Below are 24,480 nucleotides of genomic sequence, written 5' to 3' on the forward strand. Positions count from 1 at the left end.
ACATTTTCTCTGAAGGAAAATAAAACCAACCGGATCTACGAAGCGTCAGAGAGAGAAGAACCATACTGTATGTACTTGTGTTGCAAGACATTGCTTATATATCAAGTTAAAATTGAATAAAATATTTTGCTTGACTTGCAAACCAAGTTACTTGCAATCCAAGGTTTTCCTGTACAGTAGTATGCCAATTGATAAGGCACTCTCTGTATAGCAACAATAAAATACTTTGGATTCACAGCATGAAAGATCGGGCAGTTGTTTTGGTCACTAAGGGCTCCTTTTACAAAGGTGCACTAGGGCCTCAACGCACGGAATAGCGCGTGCTAAATTGCCGTTCGTGCTAGCCGCTACCGCCTCCTTTTGAGCAGGCAGTAGATTTTCAGCTAGCGTGCGATAAAACCGCTAGCGCACCTTCATAAAAGAAGCCCTAAGTATAGAATAAGACAATCATTACGGTACTCTTGATGTGGGTACATGAAGTAGAGAGACATGTCCATGCATAGTCTACAAATGAAAATATGCATTGTGACTTCATTGCAACTACAGTTCAAGTGGTAGGGCACTTTCAACGACGTGTACAACTCTTGCAGAAGTAGATTTGGACAGTTGGTTTAGAAATGGGAGGTGACTTTAAGGGGGAGAGTTGGGTAAAAAGGTGGGTTTTTACTGCTTTCCTGAAGTTTAATAAACCTGTCAGTGATCTAATAGTTGGCAGGATTTCATTCCGTAATTTGGGTAGGAAGTAGGCATGTTTGCGGGCGTTTTATAGAAGGGTTCACGCCAGTGGTGTAGTTTTCTCTTGCCTTGAGATCGCAGAGGTTGGTTGGGAATGTAGGTCAGGGATGTGGGTTGGGAGCATTCCATCAAAGAATTTAAAAGCTAGCGTCAGGGCTTTAAAGATGCAGCATTTCATGATGGGCAGCCAGTGTACAGCGGTCAGAGTTGGAATGAAGGAGGCGCAAATAATTAAGTTCTTCAGTAGGCAAATAACTTCATTTTGCAAGCGTTGTAATCTTTGTAGATTCTTTGCAGATAGACCCACTAATAGTGAGCTGAAATAGTCCATGTGGAATAAAACACAAGCAAAGAGCAGTTGAAAGGCTGGAGTTCAGGTTGGGCCTGTTGAGAGCAGAGTTGGCGTTGGCATGGAGGTTCTTCCAGTAGAGCAGAGAGGAACAAATGACAGCCCCTTCCTTCCTGCCCTGCTCAATCATCGGCTGAAGAGAGGCCCGCCTGCTCAACGGCCCTTTAAAGAGCTGGAGTTTAGGTGTAATACTTGCAGGCCTGAAAGGGCTCAAGGCCTGTAAGTCCATTATATTTTATTTAAATTTTTTCCAAAAACAAGATTAAATAGAGAAAAATACAAAGGTAACAACCCCCACATTTCCACAACAGCACTAAGTTGTACTGAGGTTCTTCAGTATAAGGCTTTACAGTCCAGTCCATGGGATTACCCCCCACCCTATCAATAATCCAGCAACAACAAAAGTAGGTGTGAAAAAAGACATTCACAACAGTCCAGTAGCAAGATAGTGCTATGTAGGACAAGATGCCCACTTGATATAAGGGTTAGCTTGGACATAAGAAAAATAAAATCCAGTTTACTAAAGAAATACTGTCTAGTCAGGGGATGAGCCTATTTACAATGTGCTGCCAGCAAAAGTCTGCAAGCTGTAAACACATGGAAAGCCAGGGTTTGAAATAAGTGGGGCAACGCCCCGTGTGGAATAAGTAACAAAGCATTGTCCATGGAATTGTGTGAAATGACCTATGCAAAATGTCCAAAAGTGCCTCAAACACCATATTCCAGTAATGAATGACTTTCGGGCAATCCCACCATATATAAATGAATATACCCTGTTGCACACACTCTCCAGCACAAGCATTGTACAATTTTATGACTTGTTTGTTTGTCTCTTTTAACCGTTGCTCTCACTGACTTGTGGCTTTAGCTAGTTCCACCTGAGGTCAGTATTACCGGGTGTTGTGCAGGGAGAGCAGATGTCCTCTCTGACCGTGTTTGAACCTTTGTATACTGATAATAGCAGACTTTTGGACATATGTTATCCTGTGTATGTTCGAGGGATAAAGATTGAACTCTATAAAAAAGCCATTCAATGTCATTAAGCTCGAAGCTCAACTGCTCAGTGACTTCCTAGCTGGTCCTTTGAAGGGCTTCCCGGTTTGGAAAGAGGATGAGGATGCAGACACACACGGTGAAGTATATCTTTCTTTCTATTACTAATGAATTGTTCTATTTCTGTTGCTAATAAAAAAATATTATACTTAAGTTTTACAAGCATTAAGAGTATATTTGTTCCATACAGAAGTCAGTGAATTGAATTGTTGCGAGTTTGTTACAATATTTACAACTAGGCAAAACATCAGGTCAGGCATGTTGTGACTTTTTAAATCTGAAAGCCAAGTGAAGCTTTTATTACACTCAGTACATGTAAATGATTTACTGAGTGAAGCTTTTACTACACTCAGTCAGTACATGGAAATGGATTGTACCCTGTGTGGCTCATTTTGTGTCTTTTTAGATGTGAAGGGCGAGTGAAGCTTTTACTACACTCAGTACATGGAAATGGTTTGTACCCTGTGTGGATCATTTTGTGTCTTTTTAGATGTGAAGGGCGAGTGAAGCTTTTACTACACTCAGTACATATATATGGTTTGTTCCTTACATGGATCATTTTGTGACTTTTTAGGTTTGAAAGCTGAGTGAAGCTTTTATTACACTCATTACATGTGTATGGTTTGTACCCTGTGTGGATCATTATGTGCCTTTTTAGATGTGGAAGCTGAGCGAAGCCTTTATTACACTGATAACAGATAAATGGTTTGAACCCTGTATGACTCGCTTGATGTCTTTTTAGATCTGAAAGCCAAGTGAAGCTTTTATTACACTCATTACATGCATATAGTTTGTATCCCGTGTGGGTCCTCTGATGAATTTTTAAATCTGGAAACTGAGTGAAACCTTTATTACACTCATTACCTATATATGGTTTGCTCTCTATGTGGATCACTTTGTGACTTTTTAGATTTGAAAGTCGAGTGAAGCTTTTATTACACTCATTACATGTAAATGATTTGTACCTTGTGTGGATCATTTTGTGTCTTTTTAGATGTGAAAGGCGAGTGAAGCTTTTACTACACTCAGTACATATATATGGTTTGTTCCCTATGTGGATCATTTTGTGACTTTTTAGATTTGAAAGCTGAGTGAAACTTTTATTACACTCATTACATGTATAAGGTTTGTACCCTGTGTGGATCATTATGTGTCTTTTTAGATGTGGAAGTTGAGTGAAGCCTTTATTACACTGATAACATATAAATGGTTTGAACCCTGTATGGCTCGCTTGATGTCTTTTTAAAACTGAAAGCCAAGTGAAGCTTTTATTACACTCATTACATTTATATAGTTTGTATCCTGTGTGGATCCTCCGGTGAATTTTTAGATCTGAAAACTGAGTGAAGATTTTACTACACTCAGTACATATATATGGTTTCTTCTCCTTGTGGGTCACTTTGTGACTTTTTAGATTTGAAAGCCGAAGGAAGCTTTTATTACACTCATTACATGTAAATGGTTTGTACCTTGTGTGCATCATTCTGTGTCTTTTTAGATGTGAAAGGCGAGTGAAGCTTTTACTACAGTCAGTACATGTAAATGGTTTGCACCCTGTGTGGATCATTTTGTGTCTTTTTAAATGTGAAAGGCGACTGAAGCTTTTACTACACTCAGTACATGTATATGGTTTGTTCCCTATGTGGATCATTTGGTGACTTTTTAGATTTGAAAGCCGAGTGAAGCTTTTATTACACTCATTACATGTAAATGGTTTGTACCCTTTGTGCATCATTTGGTGACTTTTTAGATCTGATAACTGAGTGAAACTTTTATTACACTCAGTACATATAAATGGTTTGAACCCTGTGTGAATCGATTGATGTCTTTTTAGATCTGAAAACCAAGTGAAGCTTTTATTACACTCAGTACATGTATATGGTTTGTACCCTGTATGGATCACTTGATGCCTTTTTAGACCAGAAAACCAAGTGAAGCTTTTATTACACTTAGTACATGTAAATGGTTTGGAACCTGTGTGGAGCATTTTGTGACTTTTTAGATTTGAAAGCCGAGTGAAGCTTTTGTTACATTTAGTACATTGAAATGGTTTGTACCCCGTGTGGATTACTTGATGTCTTTTTAAATTTGTAAGTTGAGTGAAGCTTTTATTACACTCCGTACATGTATACGGTTTCTCTCCCGTGTGAGACCTCTGGTGAATTGTTAGATTTGAAAGCCAAGCAAAGCTTTTATTACACTCAGTACATATGAATGGTTTGACCGCAGTGTGGGTCTGTTGGTGCATTTTTAGAGTTGAAAGGTGAGGGAAGCTTTTATTACTCGCAGCAGATGTACATGGTTTATTCCCTGTTATGTGTCTCTTTATAGGTGGAAGCTGAGTGAAGCCTTTATTATACTGATAACATATAGATGATTTGACTGCGGTGTGGGACTGTTGGTGGATTTTTAGAGTTGAAAACCGAGTGAAACTTTTATTACACTCAGTACATGTAAATTGTTTCTTATTTTTATACTGATCTCCTTTGTGCAACTGGAGTTTTTTCTGGTGTTCTTTTTCTTCCCTCTTGACATGGTGGAATTCAGATGTCCTTTTATCACTATTATTAATTTGGAAGGGTCTCTCTGCTAGGTGTCTCTTGTCCTCTGGGATGTTACTGAGCTCGCTGTCAGTTCTTTCGCACTTAATGCCTTCACCTGTTGAGTCTCCTGCAGGGTCTCTCTGTTTCTTTGATTTCTGCTTACATTTCTTTGTGTTAATCTTCTCAGGCCTCTGGGAAATATTCTCGCAGACATTTTCTGACTGTGTTTGGATTTGTTCCATTTCTACCGTATCTTCTCCTTGATTGCCTTCTCTCGTCCATTCTTGTGAGATCTGAGGATCTGCTGGATATAAACAGAAGATATGATTCATGAGTTAGAAAATAGAAGCAGTTTCTAAGGTAGAACCTGTGTATAATAAGAGAAAGGATAGATTATGTCATACCAGGATTTTCCTTGTGTGGCTTGAAAATTGGTCAGTTTCATATTTGCAAATAATTTTTTCAAGCATTTATCTCTACACAGTGCAAACTGTTCCCTAGAAATGGCAGAGTGGAGAGTTAAGGGAGTCAATTCTCTCAAGGGTGCCATAAATCAGAGTGCTCCGACAGTAATCTATAGGTTTTGCATGTACTACTATTAATTATTTCTATAGCGCTACCAGACGCACGCAGCGCTGTACAAAGTCACAAAGATTAAGAAAGTCCCTGCTCGAAAGAGCTTACAATCTGAACAGGAAAGACAGACAAACAGGATGTCATGGATACAGTTAAGGGGAACGGTTAATCGGCTGGATGGATTGTAGGTATAGGAATCGCCTATAGCCCATTTGTGCCCCCGCCTATTTGCATACCACGCCCTCGCACTTAGGCGCAATAGCTCTTAGGCACTATCTTATGGAAGAGCACGTAAGTGCATTTATGAGCCCTCCTGCCATATCACCTCCGTCATGGCACGTAACTGCCATTTTAGCATGAAAGTTACATACCAAAGTGGCACTCAATGTATGGCACAGCTCTGAAGAAAGAGAATCTATTCCAATCTGGGCTTATTAAGGAATTTCTTCCACAGTATTAAAGTGATGACCCCTGATCATCCTACTGAAACATGGTCACTGTTGGGTCATGTTAGTCTCCATTCTGACTTACAAAAAGGCGAACAGCTTGTGAATGGAGTTCGACTGTTGTCGGACAACCTGTTTAATGTGTCTGTTCATAACGGTAAGAGAGCTCCTACCCAGACAAGTCCTTCTCACTAGGTCGTGTCTTTCTTGACTGCCGATTTCCAACACTCCATCTAGGATTCTTTGCTCAGCTAACTCAAATCTACTTATACCCTCATTCCGCAACAGACTCCTCTAATTAGGTCACAAATCTTCAGCATAATTGACCCTACTCACTGAAACACACTTCCCTCAACTCTTCGACTGAAGAAATAAGAACATAAGAACATAAGCAGTGCCTCCGCCGGGTCAGACCATAGGTCCATCCTGCCCAGCAGTCCGCTCCTGCGGCGGCCCAAACAGTTCATGACCTGTCTAAATCACCAGAAGGGGCCCCCATGCGTCCTTGGTTTCCTAATTGAGTCCTATCTTCCTATCAAAGTCCTAGCCCTCCGGTCTTGCACCTGCACGACCTGGTTGGGTTTCTACATTTATTTTCTGGTTAGCTTTCTCAGTTAGCTTTCTCAGTATCCCACGATCCCTTTATCCCTCAGAAATCCATCCAGTCTCTGTTTGAATCCCTGTACCGTACTCTGCCTGATCACTTCTTCCGGTAGCGCATTCCAAGTGTCCACGACCCTCTGGGTGAAAAAAAACTTCCTTGCATTCGTTTTGAACCTATCTCCCTTCAGTTTCTCCGAATGCCCCCTCGTACCTGTTGTCCCCTTCAGCCTGAAGAATCTGTCCCTATCCACCCTCTCTATGCCCCTCATGATTTTGAAGGTCTCTATCATATCACCCCTGAGCCTCCTTTTTTCCAGAGAGAAGAGCCCCAGCCTATCCAACCTCTCAGCATATGGGTAGTGTTCCAGCCCTCTTACCAGTTTCGTTGCTCTCCTTTGGACTCTCTCAAGTACCTCCATGTCTCTCTTGAGGTACGGCGACCAATATTGAACGCAGTATTCCAGATGCGGACGCACCATCGCTCGATACAGTGGCATGATGACTTCCCGCGTCCTGGTAGTTATGCCCCTCTTTATGATGCCCAGCATCCTGTTGGCTTTTTTTGAGGCCGCTGCGCACTGTGCAGATGGCTTCAGTGATGCATCTACCAGCACACCCAAGTCTCTCTCAAGATTGCTTTCTCCCAACAATGCCCCCCCCCCAATTTGTAGTTGAACAACGGGTTCTTTTTCCCTATATGCATAACCTTGCATTTTTCCACATTAAAGCGCATTTGCCATTTGTTTGCCCAGTCTTCCAGCTTGTCTATGTCTCTTTGCAGGTCCTCACACTCCTCCCTGGAGCTAACTCTGCCGCACAGTTTGGTATCGTCTGCAAATTTTATAACCTCGCACTTTGCCTCCTTTTCCAGGTCATTGATAAATATGTTGAAGAGTAACGGCCCCAGCACCGATCCCTGTGGCACACCGCTCGTGACTCCCCTCACTTATTAAATTCAAATGAGGTCTCCATCTTCTTATTTGAGGATGCTTTTGATCAATAACATGCCTCTACGTCATCTACTTGGCAAGTGAACGTTATTATCAGTGATCTAAAATGCATTAAAAACATAAGAATTGCCATACTGGGACAGATCCAGTACAGGAAAACCTTGGATTGCAAGTAACTTGATATGCAAGTGTTTTGCAAGACAAGCAAAACATTTTATTAAATTTTAACTTGATATACAAGCAATGTCTTGCAATACAAGAACATACAGTATTTTGAATTAAAGTTTTTGGGTTGTGGTATGAATCGTCAAGTTTCTATTATTTCTTATGGGGAAATTTGCTTTGATATATGATTGTTTTGGATTACAAACATGGTTTCGGAACAAATTATGCTTGTAAAACAAGGTTTTACTGTATCCTGTTTCCAACAGTGGCCATCCTTTTTGTCCAGCTCTATTCTAAAATTTGCAGATTGTCCAGCTTTATTCCTTGGGTTGCATACAAGAGATCTATACTACATACTTAAGATTCATATTTTCCTTTTATCTATTTCTTATGTAATAAGTTGTACCCTGACTTCTTGCATTCTGTAATTCGCTGATTGTCCAGCCTTCCTCGATGTGAACCGCCAAGAAGTCATTCGACTGTGGCGGTATGGAAGAATAAAGTTATTATTATTATCCCAGGTCCCAAATACTTGGCTAAATCCCAAATGGAAAACAAATTTTATGCTGCTTATCCTAGAAATAAGCAGTGGATTTTCCCAAACCATTTCAATAATGGCCTATGGACTTCTCTTTTAGGAAATTAGTCAAACCTTTTTTAAACCCTGCTGAGCTAACTGATTTCACATTCTCTGGCAACAAATTCCAGAGTTTAATTATACGTTGTGTGATGAAATATTTTCTCCGGTTTTAAATCTACTACTTAGGGGTCCTTTTATCAAGCTGCGGTAGGGATTTAATGCGCGTAATACAGAACGTTAAACCGCCTGCCGCGCTAGCCGCTAATGCCTGCTTTGAGCAGGCGTTAGTGTTTTAGCCGGCCGCAGGGGTTAGAGCATGATGAAATGTCCGATAAAAGGACCCCTTAGTAGCTTCATCGCATGCCCCCTAGTTCTAGTATTTTTGGAAAGAGTAAACAAACGATTCACATCTACTCTTTCCACTCTACTCAGTATTTTATAGACCTCTATCATATCACTCCTGAGCTGTCTCTTCTCCAAGCTGAAGAGCTCTAGCCACTTTAGCCTTTCCTCATAGGGAAGTCATCCCATCCCTTTTATTATTTTCACCGCCCTTCTCTGTACCTTTTCTAATTCCGCTATATCTTTTTTCACATATAATTATCAGAACTGCACACAGTAATCAAGTTGCGCCCGTATCATACAGCGATAAAAGGGCATTCTAACATTTTCATCTTGTTTTCCATTCCTTTCGTAATAATTCCTAACATTCTATTTGCTTTCTTAGCCGCCACCGAACATTGAGCCGAAGGTTTCAATGTATCCTCAACAATGACACCTGGATCCTTTTCCTGGACAGTGACTCCTAACGTGGAACCAGGCATCACGTAGCTATAGTTGGCGTTCCTCTTTCCCACATGCATCACTTTACATTTGCTCACATTAAACGTCATCTGCATTTTGATGCCCAGTCTCCCAAGGTCCTCTTGCAATTTTTTACCATCCTCTTGCGATTTAACAACTTTGTGTCATCAGTAAATGTAATTATCTCACATAAGAACATAAGCAATGCCTCCGCTGGGTCAGACCTGAGGTCCATCGTGCCCAGCAGCCCGCTCACGCGGCGGCCCAACAGGTCCAGGACCTGTGCAGTAATCCTCTATCTACACCCCTCTATCCCCTTTTCCAACAGAAAATTGTCCAATCTTTTCTTGAACCCCAATACCGTACTCTGTCCTATCACACCCTCTGGAAGCGCATTCCAGGTGTCCACCACACGTTGGGTGAAGAAAAACTTCCTAGCATTTGTTTTGAATCTGTCCCCTTTCAACTTTTCCGAATGCCCTCTTGTTCTTTTATTTGTTGAAAGTTTGAAGAATCTGTCCCTCTCTACTCTCTCTATGCCCTTCATGATCTTGTAAGTCTCTATCCCCCTCTAAGTCTCCTCTTCTCCACTAGTTATTCCCATCTCTAGATCATTGATAAATATGTTAAAAAGCAGCGTCTCTGTACAGACCCCTGGGGAACCCCACTATTTACCTTCTCCATTGAGAATATTGACCATTTAAACCTATTCTCTGTTTTCTGTCTTTCTACCAGTTTTTAATCCAAAATAGAGAATGACATGGGGGAAAAAAATTTGTCTCCGTCCTTGCTCTGTCCCTGCAAACCTCAAATAGCTTTATACTGAACTTATTTTATGAAAGTATAAAAAGAAATAATATTCTGTACAATTGTCATTTTATAAATCACAAACACAAAGCAATGATCAACAAAACCCGTCTCCCCTTTCCTCCCCCTCACAAATATCCACTACACTATTGAGAAAACTGAAGTCAAATTACTACAGAATGCTACATAGAAAAATCAAGCTAACAGAATACTTCAGTCACACATGGCAGGAATAGAGTTAGGGGAGTGCAACTGTCCCCTGGTCAGAGAGAGCCCTAAGTCAGCTGGAAGCTAAAGAAGCACAGCTTTTGCAGTCCCCAGTTATGTCTAACATGAGGATGTTACTGGCCAGACTTTATGGTACATATCCTGCAAACAGGATGATTGGATAGGCTGGAGTGAGCTTGGACGGCAACTTCAGCATCTGGAACCTATGACAAGACCAGGTGGACTTTACAGAAATATCAAAGAAGAGACAAGTTAAATTAATTATGTAATTTTAATGGGTAGACTGGATGGACCGCTCAGGTCTTTATCTGCTGTCATTTACTATGTTACTATGTAACACCAGCTCTAGCAGGATACATATTTCAAATTTGATATATTCTAATCATTTTATTCTTCACATCACATTGGTCTCATAAGAATTGCCGCTGCTGGGTCAGACCAGTAGTCCATCGTGCCCAGAAGCCCGCTCACGCGGCGGCCCTTAGGTCAAAGACCAGTGCCCTAACTGAGTCTAGCCTTACCTGCAGGAACTTATCTAACCTTTTCTTGAATCCCTGGAGGGTGCTTTCCCCTATAACAGCCTCTGGAAGAGTGTTCCAGATATCTACCACTCTCTGGGTAAAGAAGAACTTCCTTACGTTTGTACGGACTCTTATCCTCTTTTAACTTTAGTGAGTGCCCTCTCGTTCTGTTCACTTTGGAGAGAGTGAACAATCTCTCTTTCTCTACTAAGTCTATTTCCTTCATTATCTTTAATGTTTTGATCATGTTCCCTCCTCTTTTCAAGGGAGAAGAGGCCCAGTTTCTCTAGCCTCTCATTGTACAGTAACTTCTCCAGTCCCTTAACCATTTTTGTTGCTCTCCTCTGGACCCTTTTGAGTAGAACTATGTCCTTTTTCATGTACAGCGACCAATATTCCAGGTGGGGGTGTACCATGGCCCAGTACAGCAGCATGATAACCTTCTCAGATCTGTTTTATGATCTTCTTAATCATTCCTAGCATTCTATTTGCCCTTTTCGCCACTGCCGCACATTGTGCGGAAGGTTTCATTGATTTGTCTACAAGTACTCCCAAGTCTCTTTCCTGGGGGCTCTCTCTGAGTATAGCACCGGACATCCTAGTTTCTATTTCCATCTGTCTACTCCTGACCATTTGACATGTCTTCTTTCTCCATGCTCACTATTCATCTTCCATCTCTGTGCATGTTTTTTCCTCCCATGTTCAGCAAGCATCTCCCTTCTCTGTCTCCTAAACTTCCCTTTCTAGTATTTCCTCTGTGCCCATCTCCCTGCCTTCATCATCTCACCATTCTATGATCCTCTCTTCCTATGCACAGCATCGCTCCTCTATATCCCTATGCCCTGCCTCTCCAGCATCTTTCTTCTGCATTCTAATTCTCCCCCATGTCTAGCCATCTCGTCTCTATATCCATATACCCTCCCATGTCTAGCATTACCCCTCTGTGTCCATATTAGAGAGTTGCGCGGGGACAGAAATCCCACCCGTCCCCGCCAAAGTCCCACCCGTCCCCACCCGTCCCCGTGAGGAATCCCACCCATCCCCACCCGTCCCCGTGAGGAATCCCTCCGTCCCCACCCGTCCCCGCGAGGAATCCCCTCCGTCCCCACCCGTCCCCGCGAGGAATCCCCTCCGTCCCCGCCCGTCCATATAAACTTCAGAAATAGTTATTTCATTTAATTATGCTACTGAATTAAAGGCTCTGGTAGAAACCATTTACAAATAAGCAAAAAGACTTTATTAATTTGAAAATATTAATTGGGAAGAATACATACTTTGCAAATGGGTTTCTACCAGAGCCTCTAATGTTTATAAATTTTTATCAACACAACTAATATACTACTTTATCCTGAAGCAAAATAAAAAAAAAGAAATATAATTCTTTTCCTACCTTTGTTGCCTGGTTTCTGCTTTCCTCATGTTCTCATTCAATTCCTTCCATCCACTGTCTCTCTTCCTTCTGTATCTTCCATTTGCTCTGTTACTGTGCCTCTCCCTTTCTTCCCCCTTCCAAATTGGTCTGGCACCCAACTTCTTCTCTCCGCTCCCCCCATAGTCTGGCATCTGTCTTCTTCCCTGCCAGCGTCTTCTCCCTACTCTCTCTTCCCCATTTCCTTTCAGCGTCCTTCTCCCCCCATCTTCCCCATGTCCTGTCAGCGTCCTTCTCCCCCCCTCTGTCTTCCACATGTGCTTTCAGTGTCCTTCTCCCCCCTCTGCTTCCCCATGTCCTTTCAGCGTCCTTCTCCCTCTCTGTCTTCCCCATGGCCTTTCAGCGTCCTTCTCCACCCCCCCCGTCTTCCCCATGTCCTTTCAGCGTCCTTCTCCACCCCTTTGTCTTCCCCATGTGCTTTCAGCATCCTTCTCCCCCCTCTGTCTTCCACAAGTGCTTTCAGAGTCCTTCCCCCCCCCCGCCCTTCCCATGGCCTTTCAGCGTCCTTCTCCACCCCTTTATCTTCCCCATGTCCTTTCAGCGTCCTTCTCCACCCCTTTGTCTTCCCCATGTGCTTTCAGCATCCTTCTCCCCCCTCTGTCTTCCACAAGTGCTTTCAGAGTCCTTCCCCCCCCCGCCCTTCCCATGGCCTTTCAGCGTCCTTCTCCACCCCTTTGTATTCCCCCATGTGCTTTCAGCGTCCTTCTCCCTCCTCTGTCTTCAAGTGCTTTCAGCGTCCTTCTCCCCCCCCTCCTTCTCTACCGCCCCGGGTGCAGCACAGCCGGCCAGGTCCCCTTACTTTTGTGGCACTTCCCCGATCGACTGACAACAGCCCCGGTCCGACAAACCTCCCTGCCCTTAACTGCGAATCTAAATTACCTTATTACAGCTGCTGTAAGAAGATAATTTAGATTCGCGGCTACAGGGCAGGGAGGATTGTCGGACCGGGGCTGTTGTCGGTCGGTCGGGGAAGTGCCACAAAAGTAAGGGGACCTGGCCGGCTGTGCTGCAACCGGGGCGGGGTGTGGCGGGGCGGACCGCCCCGTCCCTTGGTAGCCACTCGAACCGCGAGGCTACTCTCCTCCTTACCTACACTGCCTGCAGCACAGAGCTAAACGGAAGTCTTCCCAACTCAGTCACGCGGCTCTTCTCTCTACCTTCTCTGCTTGCAGCACAGAGCCGAACGGAAGTCTTCCCGACGTCAGCGCTGACGTCGGAGGGAGGGAGGGCTTTAAGCTTTAAGCCCTCCCTCCCCTCCGACGTCAGCGCTGACGTCGGGAAGACTTCCGTTCGGCTCTGTGCTGCAAGCAGAGAAGGTAGAGAGAAGAGCCGCGCGACTGAGTACATCCAGCCCCGCAGGAACCCCGTGACCCTCGGAGGCGTCCCCACGGGATCCCCGCGACCCTAGGGGCGTCCCCACGGGATCCCCGTGACCCAAAGGGGGATCCCGCGGGATGCCCGCGGGTCCCGCGGGATTCCCGTCGTCCCCGTTCCCGTGCAGCTCTCTAGTCCATATACCACCCCCATGCAGATGCAGCATTCCCCTTTTTGTCCGTTCCTATGCTCCCATCCATGCCCATCATCTTCTCTTTTGTATATCTCCCTGTGTCCAGCTTCTCTCCTCTCTTACTCCCTTACACCAATGTCTCTCACAATCTCTCTTTCCTCCCTCCCTCTACTATGTTCAATATTTCACTCACTCTTCCTTCATCCCCTTGGTTCAGCTTTTATCTTTCCCTTTCCTTCTCTTTTCCTTTCTCTCTTCCTCCCTGAAGGTCCTGTACCTCTCTCCCTTCCCTCAATCCCCCTTCACTTAAGTCCAACACCTCTAGCCCCCTTCACATGGGTCTAACACCTTTATCCTCCCTTCAGCGCCCAGGTGTGGGTCTGGCACCTCTCCCTTCCCTTCAGCTCCACTTCAGCCACCTGTTTCCCTTCCCCCAATCCCCAGACTACATCCAGCAACTGTCTTCCTTGTGTCAGTTTTGAGAATTTACATCTGCAGTCTATATTTTGCACTTTTCAGGAAGAAATTCATTTGTTTCTATTTCTCTGGGGTTATACTACATGCAGAGTCTTGCATCTTAGGGTTTCGTTTGTATATATTAGTGTGTTTAGTTTGTGGTCCCGTATTTGCATAGGGGTTATCTGTGTTCTATGTGTGTGTGACCAAGGCCAGGTGTTCTGGTAGGAATGAATGTTGAAAAGCATACAATGTGCTTTGTGTAGTTTAATTTTGTGGTTAACCATTATGTGTTGTTAATAAGATTATATTGTGTGTATATATGAAAAATTAATGGAAAAAACGGTATTACAATTAGTACTATTATGGGGGTAGGGTCTGGAGTGAAGCGTTTGCCACCCTCAAACAAAAAAGCATTGCGCTGTCTATGCCTAAAATGACTATTTGAATAAAGTTGGGACTAAGTATGGTAATGCTTCCTCTGTACCAGCTCGAACTATCTTGCGCCTATCATTTCTCTCCACTCCCAGGCTGAAATATGCCTCAAATCGCCTCCTGGTCATGCTCTGCAACATTCCTACTTCCACTTTATACCGAGCCACTGGAATCGACTGCCCCTGTAGATCAGATCCCTTGAAGGACTCCTCAACTTTAGGAAAGCAATAAAAACATATCTCTTCATCTAACCCCCTGCCCTTGACCAATGAATTACAAAGAAATGTGCATTGGCACCAGAACCTGGTATGCATCATGTATGGAACGCTTGTAAGGTAAAATCTTGTACTATAACTATGGCAAATCCAACCTTAAACTGTCTCTGTGTCAATTAGGATAAAACTTGTACTGAAAAACTGTACCTGGTAAACTGTATATTAGTATTAGACCCTTAAAATGCATCTAGTTAAGAAAAAACTTGTATCAGAAACTTGTACTGAAATCATGACAAATCCTGTGCAAATTGTAACCTGTTAACTTTATACTATGTATGTTTAACCTGTAACCAGTTCTGAACTCTTTGGGGACAATGGGATAGAAAACTAACTAAATAAATCTATGAGGTGAAAATAATCAGGTGTCTCAGGGTGGAAATGGTGTCTCAGGGTGAGAAAGGATCTATACTTCTATTAAGGTTCCCTTTTTACTAAGCTGCGCTAGTGGTTTTAGCACACACTACAAAGCCACGCGCTAGATGCTAACGCCTCTATTGAGCTGGCGTTAGTTTTTCTGCGTATCGCAGCTTAGTAAAAGGGGCCCCAAGACTAATGTAAAATGTAATGTGATACATTTAGGCAGAAAAAATAAAAATCACAAGTATAGTATGTCAGGTGTAACTCTGGGAAAGACCGAACAGGAAAAGGACCTGGGTGTACTGATAGATAGGACCCTGAAACCGTCGGTGCAATGTGCGGCAGCAGCGAAGAAAGCAAATAGAATGCTAGGCATGATAAAGAAGGGATCAGATTATGAGTAGATCAGAGAAAGTTATAATACTGCTCTACAGAGCCACGGTCAGACCGCACCTGGAATACTGCATCCAGCATTGGTCTCCATACTTAAAGAAGGATATAAAACTGCTAGAGAGGGTGCAGAGACGAGCAACGAAGCTAGTGAAAGGTATGGAGAACCTGGACTACGAGGAATGACTTAGGAGACTGGGGTTGTTCTCCCTTGAGAAGAGGAGACTGCGAGGGGATCTGATCGAGACTTTCAAAATACTGAAAGGATTCGACAAAATGGAGCAGAGAAAGCAGTTATTTACAATATCCAGTGTGACACGGACAAGAGGACATAGACTGAAGCTGAAGGGGGACAGGTCCAGGACGAATATCAGGAAGTTCTGTTTCACGCAGCGAGTGGTGGACACCTGGAATGCTCTCCCAGAGGAAGTAATTGCAGAATCCACCGTTCTAGGATTTAAGGGTAAATTAGATGCACATCTCCCTTGAGAAGCATACAGTGATATGGGGACTAAAACTATGCCGGGGTACACCTGGCGGGGCCTCCACGTGTGCAGATCACTGGACTTGATGGATCCAGGGTCTGATCCGGAGATGGCAATTCTTATGTTCTTATGTTTCACTCTGGTCTCGCAGAGTCCACACAGTGCGAAAAATGTACGGGTGCTTCTAAGTCTTTTTTCCATGCTTTCTGGAGACGAGTGGTCCACTATTTGGAACTTTTGGGCCATTCTATCCCTCTCCCTCCAATGGGGTTTCTTTTAGATAAATATGAGGCTTTTTGTTTCCCCCCGGGTGTTGGCTGGCTCTTCTTGCGCAAGGCTGGGTTGGTGGTTAAGAAAATTATTTTGGGAGAGTGGGTCTCAGATCGCACCCCTTCTTACTGGGCTTGGCATAACCGCTTACATGCTTTGATGTTGCTTGAGGGGGGTCAGGTACATCATTCCTTGCGCCAATCTAAGTTTTTTTTTAAAAGGTCTGGGGTCCTTATATCTATTCCTTGTCGCATAGAACCCGTAGTAAGATTCTTAATACCTTACCTGTTTAATCTGATTTGAGCAATGAGGGGTTGGCGGTCCCTGGGTGGCCTCTGCTTGGTCTAATTTTTTATTTATTTATTATTACTTTTCCTTGTTTCAAGTTTATTTAAAATATTTGATTTAATCACATAGTCCAAATCCAATGCGATTTACATTAGTTAAATGTTAGGTTAAAATAAAAAGTCAAACAAACATAACAATTAATACTACTTATAACAGAATAATACATTTAAGAAAAGGGAGGCAGACAACAAATGGCTTAAATACAATTCTAAAAAAATAAAAAAGGGGAGGACAAGTGAAACAAAAGGTTGGGGAACGGATACCTGTTTAGTTTTTACTAGATCGTGTTCCTAGTCTAGTGTAACTTAGAATGAATCAGTTAAAAAGCGTCCTTAAACGGCCAGCTTTTAAGGAGACTTTTAAACTTACTGAGTAATTTTTCTTCTCTTATATTGAATGGGAGTGAATTCCAAGTTTGGAGGGCTGTAACAGAAAAAATCATCTCTCTCCTTGAATAAATGGATTTTAATGAAGGGACTACTAGTAAAGATTTTACAGGAATGTACGGTATTAGACATCTTTCTAAAAATGCAGGGGCTTTGTTTACAAGTATTTTATGTGTGAGTAATGCTATTTTGTATGTGATTCTATGGTTTACTGGTAACCAATGTTTTTCCTTTAGAAGTGGAGTTACATGATCAAATTTTTTCTTTTTGCCTGTCTGCTTACCTGTGTTTATTGGGTGTTCGTGGTTTAGGGGGTGGGGACCTTTGTAGGGGGGGGAGGTCATACGCATTGTCTTTTGGGGCTCATCAGAGTCCAGGGCCCTGAATGTTTTGTTCTCACTTTGGTCCATTTGGTGGGTTGGGATTTTGTTCTTTCTTAGTTCTTGTGCTGCTGCTTTTCTCTTAATTGTGTATGTAACAAGCTTCTTTTTTGTTGGTTTATTTTGGCAGCTCCTTCTGTTCTTGATTATCTTTGCCTCTTGTTGTGCGGGGCAAGGGATAGGAGGTGAGGGGTTGGGTGGGGGTGGGATCTTGGGACCGGAGAACTCTTGTTCTATAATTTCATGACCACTGTATTTACTGCTGCTGTCATTGTTCTTTTTTCTGGTTTGTTCAATAAAAAATTGTTTCACCTAGGACCGTCTCCTTCTCACCATTCAAACCACAGTGCACACCTTGCAAACCCTGGGTTTCATCATCAACTTCAAGAAGTCCTAGTTGACTCCAGTTTGTTCCCTCACGTTCATTGGAGCACTTTTAGATACCATCTCTGCAAGGGCCTATCTTCCTCAGGAAAGACATCATCATAATCATCTAGCAGACCAAATAAGAGAATATGCTTTCCTACCAGCTCGAACTAACTGGCACCTATCATTTCTCATTTTCTGAGAGGTCTTACCAATCTTAGACCTTTACTAAGAGACCCTCCTCCATCCTGTGATCTCAATGTAGTCTTGGAACAATTGATGACGGTCCTTTTTGAACCACTAGGGTCTATACCTATAATAACTCATGGAAAAATTACCAGATTGGTAAAGGCTGGAATGGCAACTCATGTCTCCTTTAAGGCTGTGTCATATTATTAGTACAAAAGTGCCTAGGCTGTACAAAAAAAATAAAATATTGACACCTGGAAAACTTTAAAACTGATAGATAATTTAACTTCTAATCCAATTCATAAATCTACAAATCAAACAATATGGCTTAACTCCAAGATTCAAATTGGCGGATTTAAGCTTGTCTGGAAGCAATGGTTAATAGCAGGAATTCGTATTCTTGATGATGTAATGTCTAATGGTAAACTGCTTGATTTTTTACAGTTGCAACAAAAATTTGGCTTGAATAAATCACAAAGTTATAAATGGCTGCAACTGAAGCAGGCCATGGAGCATTGAGATTAAGCACAAAATTACGGCATCTCAATGGCCACGTATTTGGTCTTGGAGGATGAGATGTACAATGTCTTCATCTATGAGACAAACGTGGTTTTTCTTGCTGCATAGAGCTTTCTGGACCCCTGTTCGTTTAAAAAAATTAGACAGCTCTAAATCTGATAAATGCTGGCATTGTCATCTTAAAGCAGGGATTTTAGATCATTTGTTATTCTATTGTCCATATATATTAGAATTTTGGAAATCAATCTGGAATCAAATTAATTCCCTATTAGAAAATCATGTGGCATTATCATATGACACAGTTTTATTTGGTATAGAAATGAGGGCTAAACAACAAATCTCATCTAATAATAACAAGTTATTGCTAATTTTAATTGGGGTTGCCATTCAACAGACCACTTACAATTGGAAGAATTGGAATAGACTTAATTATTGTTTTTGGTGGAACTCTGTATGCCATACATAAAATGGAAAGGACACTAGCTGTCCAAAAAGGAAATTATAACAAATTTCAAGATGTGTAGAGGCCATTAATAGATTATTGTAAAGATTAAAAATATTCTTCTTTGTATAAAAATTTTAAGATATTAAGGGGGGAGGGGGGTATTTTTAATTGAAACAAATCATTTTCATAAATAAGGGAGGGGTAATATTTTATATTATGATGATCAATTATAGGATTTCAAGTGTATTTGAATGCTTAATTGATAAATGTCAATATTATACTTGATTTAAAATTTGAAATGAATAAAGTTTAAAAAAAAAAAAAAAAGAACCACTAGGGTTTGCATTTCTCACTTTCCTTTCCTGAAAAACAGTTTTTCTTATAGCGCTCACATCAGTTAGAGTTAGTGAGCTTCAAGCCTTAGTCACCTATTATCCTTATTTACAATTTTTTTTCCAAATAAGGTGCATAAGAAGATAAGAATAGCCTTACAGGGTCAGACCAATGGTCCATCAAGCCCAGTAGCCTGTTCTCACGGTGGCCAATCCAGGTCCCTAGTATCTGGCCCAAACCCAAGGAGTAGCAATATTCCATGCTACCGATCCAGGGCAAGCAGTGGCTTCCCCCATGTCTTTCTCAATAACTGTCCAAACCTTTTTTATTATTGTAATGCATCAGTTAGACAACCACTGATCTATAGAGCAGAAATATTGAAAGAAATCTGATAATTTAGGCTTTCATTTGGGTACTCTGTTTATATATTACTTGGTATCCCAAAGTGATTTGTAGATATGTAGTTTCTTAGTTCCAAACAAGTGTTAAGGTGGCAAAGACCTTCTAAAAAAATGGTGGCAGGTCAAAAGCACGCCGGGACAACTGAGCGCAGCGCGGAGGCGCACGCCACAGAAAATTACTGTTTTTAGGGCTCCGACGGGGGGAGGGGCGTGGCCACTTTACTTAATAGAGATCGCGCTGCGTTGTGGGGGGGTTTGTAACCCTCCACATTTTACTGAACACTTTTTCCCTGTTTTTAGGGAAAAAGTTAAGTTTACAGTAAAATGTGGAGGATTACAACCCCCCAAACCCCCCCCAACGCCGGCGCGATCTCTATTAAGTAAACTGGGGGGGCTCCCCAACAAAACCCCCCCGTTGGAGCCCCTAAAAACTGTAATTTTCTTCGGCACGCGCCTCCGTCTTGCGCTCAGTTGTTGGCCGCGCGCCTTTGTCTTTCGCGGGGTTGTCTATGAGCCAAAAAAATAATAATAGGGACACAATAAAATTTCCCATCAATTTATCTGGAACAATTGAAAACCGACTCTTCAGAGTCCCATTTTGGCACTTCCTTCCTTCCTTCCTGTGATTTACTGTTCACCAGATGTAGCCCTGCAATCACTCAGGGCCACTGAATATGACGGCAGACATCCCAGGACTGAACTCTTTCAATACTGCATTGCCATATAATGAAATATGTTCCCATTCATCTCAGCCATCAGCCCCTCAGTCCCTAGTACTGACCCCAACATGCGCAGTCATGAGAGGATATCTGAAAACTTGGCTTTTCTCAAAAAATGTAAGTCTCCCTCCAACTTAGGAATCAAGGAAACTCTTATATCTTGGCATCCCAAGTCCTCTAAATTTTCTTCACACTTCTACCTCTAACCCTCTGTTGTAGTTCCTTCCTATTTCTCCTACTGTAAACCGCTTGTGGAGATGATGCGGTATACAAACCTAAGGATTCGATTCGATTCGATATCAAGGGATCACTCTCTCTTTGTAATGATGCCAAGGTGTCCCTTACCCAGTGAGATCAGGGTCTGATAATTGTCCTTCATCACCTCTCTGTGAAGCTCCTTCTGCTCTTCATTTAAATAGTCCCACTCCTCCTGGGAGAAAGAGACAGCGATGTCCTCAAACGTCACCTGCATCTGAAAGACAAAGCAGAAAGCCAGTCAGTGTCTTCCCAGGGCAGGGGGGGAGGTTTGGAGGCCTAGAGCCTTTGGGGGACTCCTGATCCCTCTCCTACCCGGCCAGAGGCTCCTGCAGGCATCTCCTCTCTGCTCTGGCCCAGGGCTCGTCTCTTGCAGCGTTTGCAGGAAGAGACAAAAGGACCGGAAGCTTCGGCTGAATCCGCAAACTAAAGGAAGAAGAAAAGACGCGTTTCCTCTTGGCCACAGGAAGCGGAGCACTCTGGGACCTAGAGTCCTTTCATCTTGGCTCCACCCCCTTCTGTGCTGAGACAGTTGCTGGGGTGGAAGAGCAGTTCAAACGTTCCGCCCTGTAGCACTGAGACAGGGGGAGGGGTTTGGGCTCCTCCTGGCGCCCATTGGTCAGAATGTTCCTGGGGCGGGGAGAGGAGGAGGGAGCAAAGGCTGGAAGTCCTGCTCTGTTACATGACAGCTGGAGGATAACTGCAGGGCTTTGTTGGTCCCGCCCCTTTCAGTGCTGATTGGTCAAGATAGTTGCTGGGGGTGGAAGACTAGTTCAAACGTTCTGTTCTGTAGCACTGAGACAGGGGGAGGGGTTTGGGCTCCTCCTGGCACCCATTGGTCAGAATGTTCCTGGGGCGGGGAGAGGAGGAGTTGAAGGAGGGAGCAAAGGCTGGAAGTCATGCTCTATTACACAGGTGTCGAAGTCGGTCCTCGAGGGCCAGAATCCAGTCGGGTTTTCAGGATTTCCCCAATGAATATGCATTGAAAGCAGTGCATGCACATAGATCTCATGCAGATTCATTGGGGAAATCCTGAAAACCCGACTGGATTGCGAGCCCTCAAGGAGGGACTTTGAGACCCCAGCTCTATTACATGACAGCTGGAGGATAACTGCAGGGCTTTGTTGGTCCCGCCCCTTTCAGTGCTGATTGGTCAGATAGTTGCTGGGGGTGGAAGACTAGTTCAAACGTTCTGTCCTGTAGCACTGAGACAGGGGGAGGGGTTTGGGCTCCTCCTGGCGCCCATTGGTCAGAATGTTCCTGGGGCGGGGAGAGGAGGAGTTTAAGGAGGGAGCAAAGGCTGGAAGTCCTGCTCTGTTACATGACAGCTGGAGGATAACTGCAGGGCTTTGTTGGTCCCGCCCCTTTCAGTGCTGATTGGTCAAGATAGTTGCTGGGGGTGGAAGACTAGTTCAAACGTTCTGTCCTGTAGCACTGAGACAGGGGGAGGGGTTTGGCCTCCTCCTGGCGCCCATTGGTCAGAATGTTCCTGGGGTGGGGAGAGGAGGAGTTTAAGGGGGGGCGGGAAGGGCAGGAGAATCCCTTTAGGGCTCTGCAGAAAATCTCTCTGGTCTTCAGCCTTGGCTCCTCCCTCCCTCCCCTCCCAGTTGCCTAAGGAGGAGCCGTGGCATTTGCTTGCTCAGCCCCAGTGTTCAGCTTCTCTCTGGGGTTGTGGAAATCAGATTGTAGGGACAGAGAAATTACTTGTACGTAAGGCTAGTAACAGTAGTCAGCTCTGTACCAGCTCCGCCCCTTCCAGGAGCTGAGGGGTGGAGTCTAGGCAACGTCGTCGGGTCCCTCCACGAGAAGCCCCGCCCTCCCCTTTGTGAGGTCATCGGTCTTTATTCTTCCTTGCCTGACCTAAAACCCTCAGCGTCTCCCCTGGACCTGGACAATGATCCCCCATTCATTTGGAAGTCCAGAGGAAAAGGCTGGGAGAAGCTTCTGACTCTTGGAGAAAATGGCTCTGTTTAGTTATGCGGATTTATTAAAGATGCAGCAGGGGTCTTTTAAGAAAATCCGAATTATTCAAAACTTGGCAGTACCATTGGTTTTTGGTATAAAAAAATGGGATCACATTACCCCCTACTATCAAAAACTTCATTGGCTGCCCCAGGAGGCAATAGTTCTGTTCAAATTTGCCCGTCTTGTTTCAAATCTATTCTTGGTTTGGCCCCTATGGATTTGCTCTCTCATTTCAACTTGGATTGTTCCTTTAGGCCTACAAGCAGAGTCCACATGTTTATCCATCCATCAATAAAGGCCTGCCGCTATAAAAGATACGTGGACAGAACCCTCGCTTTCCAAACGGGTCATCTGAACAATTGGCTGGGTAACATTATTACGCACTCCTCATCCTATCTAAGTTTTAGAAAACTAGTAAAAACAAACTTGTACAACAAATTTGTAACCTAAGATCTCTTAAAGCCGTTTCTCCTTATACTCTAACCGATTTGTAACCAAGAACTCTCAAGCCTTCTCAGTACTCTGCTTACATGTATTTGACGACTTTACATTGTGCCTCTCTTCGCTGATCTTGTGGATTGTTCCAGTTCCTCTTATCTCTGTATCCTTTGACTTTTCATTGTGCATATCATCGCTGATAGTCCAGCTTTTCTTATTATGAATTGCCTCGAACTATTATGGCTTTGGCGGTATATAAGAATAAGATGATTATTATTACAATTTTGTTAACATTCAATTGCTTCATAAAGGCGGTTAATCAAGCCCAATAAATAAACAATAGTAAAGTGACCAAATATAAACATATAGGAAATATAATAAATGAGGTAAATTTGGAAATAGCAAATTGAAACCTAATAATAGGAATATAATATCAGAAATATATAGTAAAACCTTGGAGTGCAAGTAACTTGGTTTGCAAGTGTTTTGCAAGACAAGCAAAACATTTTATTAAATTTTAACTTGATATACAAGCAGTGTCTTGCAACACAAGTACATACAGAATACACACATCACAACTGAGCCGATGGTTCTTCTCTCTGACGCTGCAGGAGTGTAGTGACTGTTTTAAATGAGCGAGGTCTTGCAATTCAAGTACGTATTCAAGTTTTTGGGTTGTGGAACAAATCGTCTGAGTTTCCATTATTCAATTTGATATACGAGTGCTTTGGATTACAAGCATGCTTCTGGAACGAATTATGTTCACAAACCAAGGTTTGACTGTATACATATAACAGCCCTGTAGGAAAATCATAGGCAGCAGAACACTTTCTTGTTTGGAGGGGGGGTGCCGCAAGCTGTGCCCCAAACCCCGCCCACATAATTGTAATACCATTTTTTCATATATACACACAATATAATCTTATTAACAACACATAATGGTTGATCACAAAATTAAACTACGCAAAGAACACTGTATGTTTCTCAACATTCATTCCTACCAGAACACAGATAATAATAACCCCTATGTAAATAAGGGACCAAAAACTAAAAGTACTAATACAGTATATATAAACAAACCCTAAGATGCAAGACTCTGCATGCAGTACAACCCCCAGAGAAATAGAAACAAATGCATTTCTTCCTAAACAGTGCAAACTATAGACAGCAGATGTAATTTCTCAAAACTGACACAATTCAAGCTCTAATTTGAAAATAAAATCATTTACCCTACCTTTGTTGTCTGGTGATTTTGTTTTTCAAACCATCTTTTCCCAGTCTTTGGCTGCACTTCCTACTGTCTGTGCTCTTAACTGTGTATCCAGGGCCACCTTATCCATTTGCTGGTTTTCTCTCCTTCACATTCTGCCATGGTGATGGGACAAAAGCACGCGAGACTTCAGTGCGCCGACATTGCATGCAGTGCAGACAATTCGGCCCAAGACCCCAGTGAGCTGCCGAAAAACTTACTTTTAAAGAGCTCCGTCGTGGGGTGTGGGGAGGAATCCCCCCCCCACACTTTACTTCATAATCTTCGTGCTGCTGTTGGGGGGTGTAGGGAGTGCAACCTCCCACATTATAGAGAAAACTTAACTTTGTTAAAAAATCAGAAAAAAGTTAAGTTTACTTTATAATGGAGGGTTACAACCCCCCCCCACACCAACAGCAGCGCAAAGAGTATGAAGTAAACTGTGGGGGTTCCCTACTCACACCCCACGTAGAAGCTCTTTAAAAGTAAGTTTTTTGGTGGCACGCTGGGGTCTTGCGCCAAA

At 43.1% G+C, this 24,480-nt stretch overlaps 1 protein-coding gene across 6 annotated transcripts; it reads right to left on the reverse strand.

Moving 5' to 3' along the window:
- Positions 1-1,513: 1,513 nt before the first annotated feature.
- Positions 1,514-20,863, reverse strand: LOC117354689 (oocyte zinc finger protein XlCOF6-like). 6 transcript variants are annotated; one of them, XM_033932555.1, is made up of 3 exons: positions 20,621-20,863; positions 20,396-20,522; positions 1,514-4,981 (listed from the first exon to the last, which is right to left on the reverse strand). In XM_033932555.1, the coding sequence occupies exons 1-3, from the start codon at positions 20,642-20,644 to the stop codon at positions 2,487-2,489; spliced, it is 2,646 nt and encodes an 881-aa protein (XP_033788446.1). In that variant the 5' UTR covers positions 20,645-20,863; the 3' UTR covers positions 1,514-2,486. The 6 variants fall into 6 exon arrangements, with proteins under 6 accessions (XP_033788446.1, XP_033788445.1, XP_033788447.1 ...); XM_033932554.1 differs by having other exon boundaries at positions 1,514-4,984; positions 20,621-20,860; XM_033932556.1 differs by having other exon boundaries at positions 1,514-4,984; positions 20,433-20,522; positions 20,621-20,667.
- Between the last annotated feature and the right edge of the window lie 3,617 nt (positions 20,864-24,480).

Source organism: Geotrypetes seraphini, chromosome 2, assembly GCF_902459505.1.
Source record: "Geotrypetes seraphini chromosome 2, aGeoSer1.1, whole genome shotgun sequence".
NCBI classification, from domain to species: Eukaryota; Metazoa; Chordata; class Amphibia; order Gymnophiona; family Dermophiidae; genus Geotrypetes; species Geotrypetes seraphini.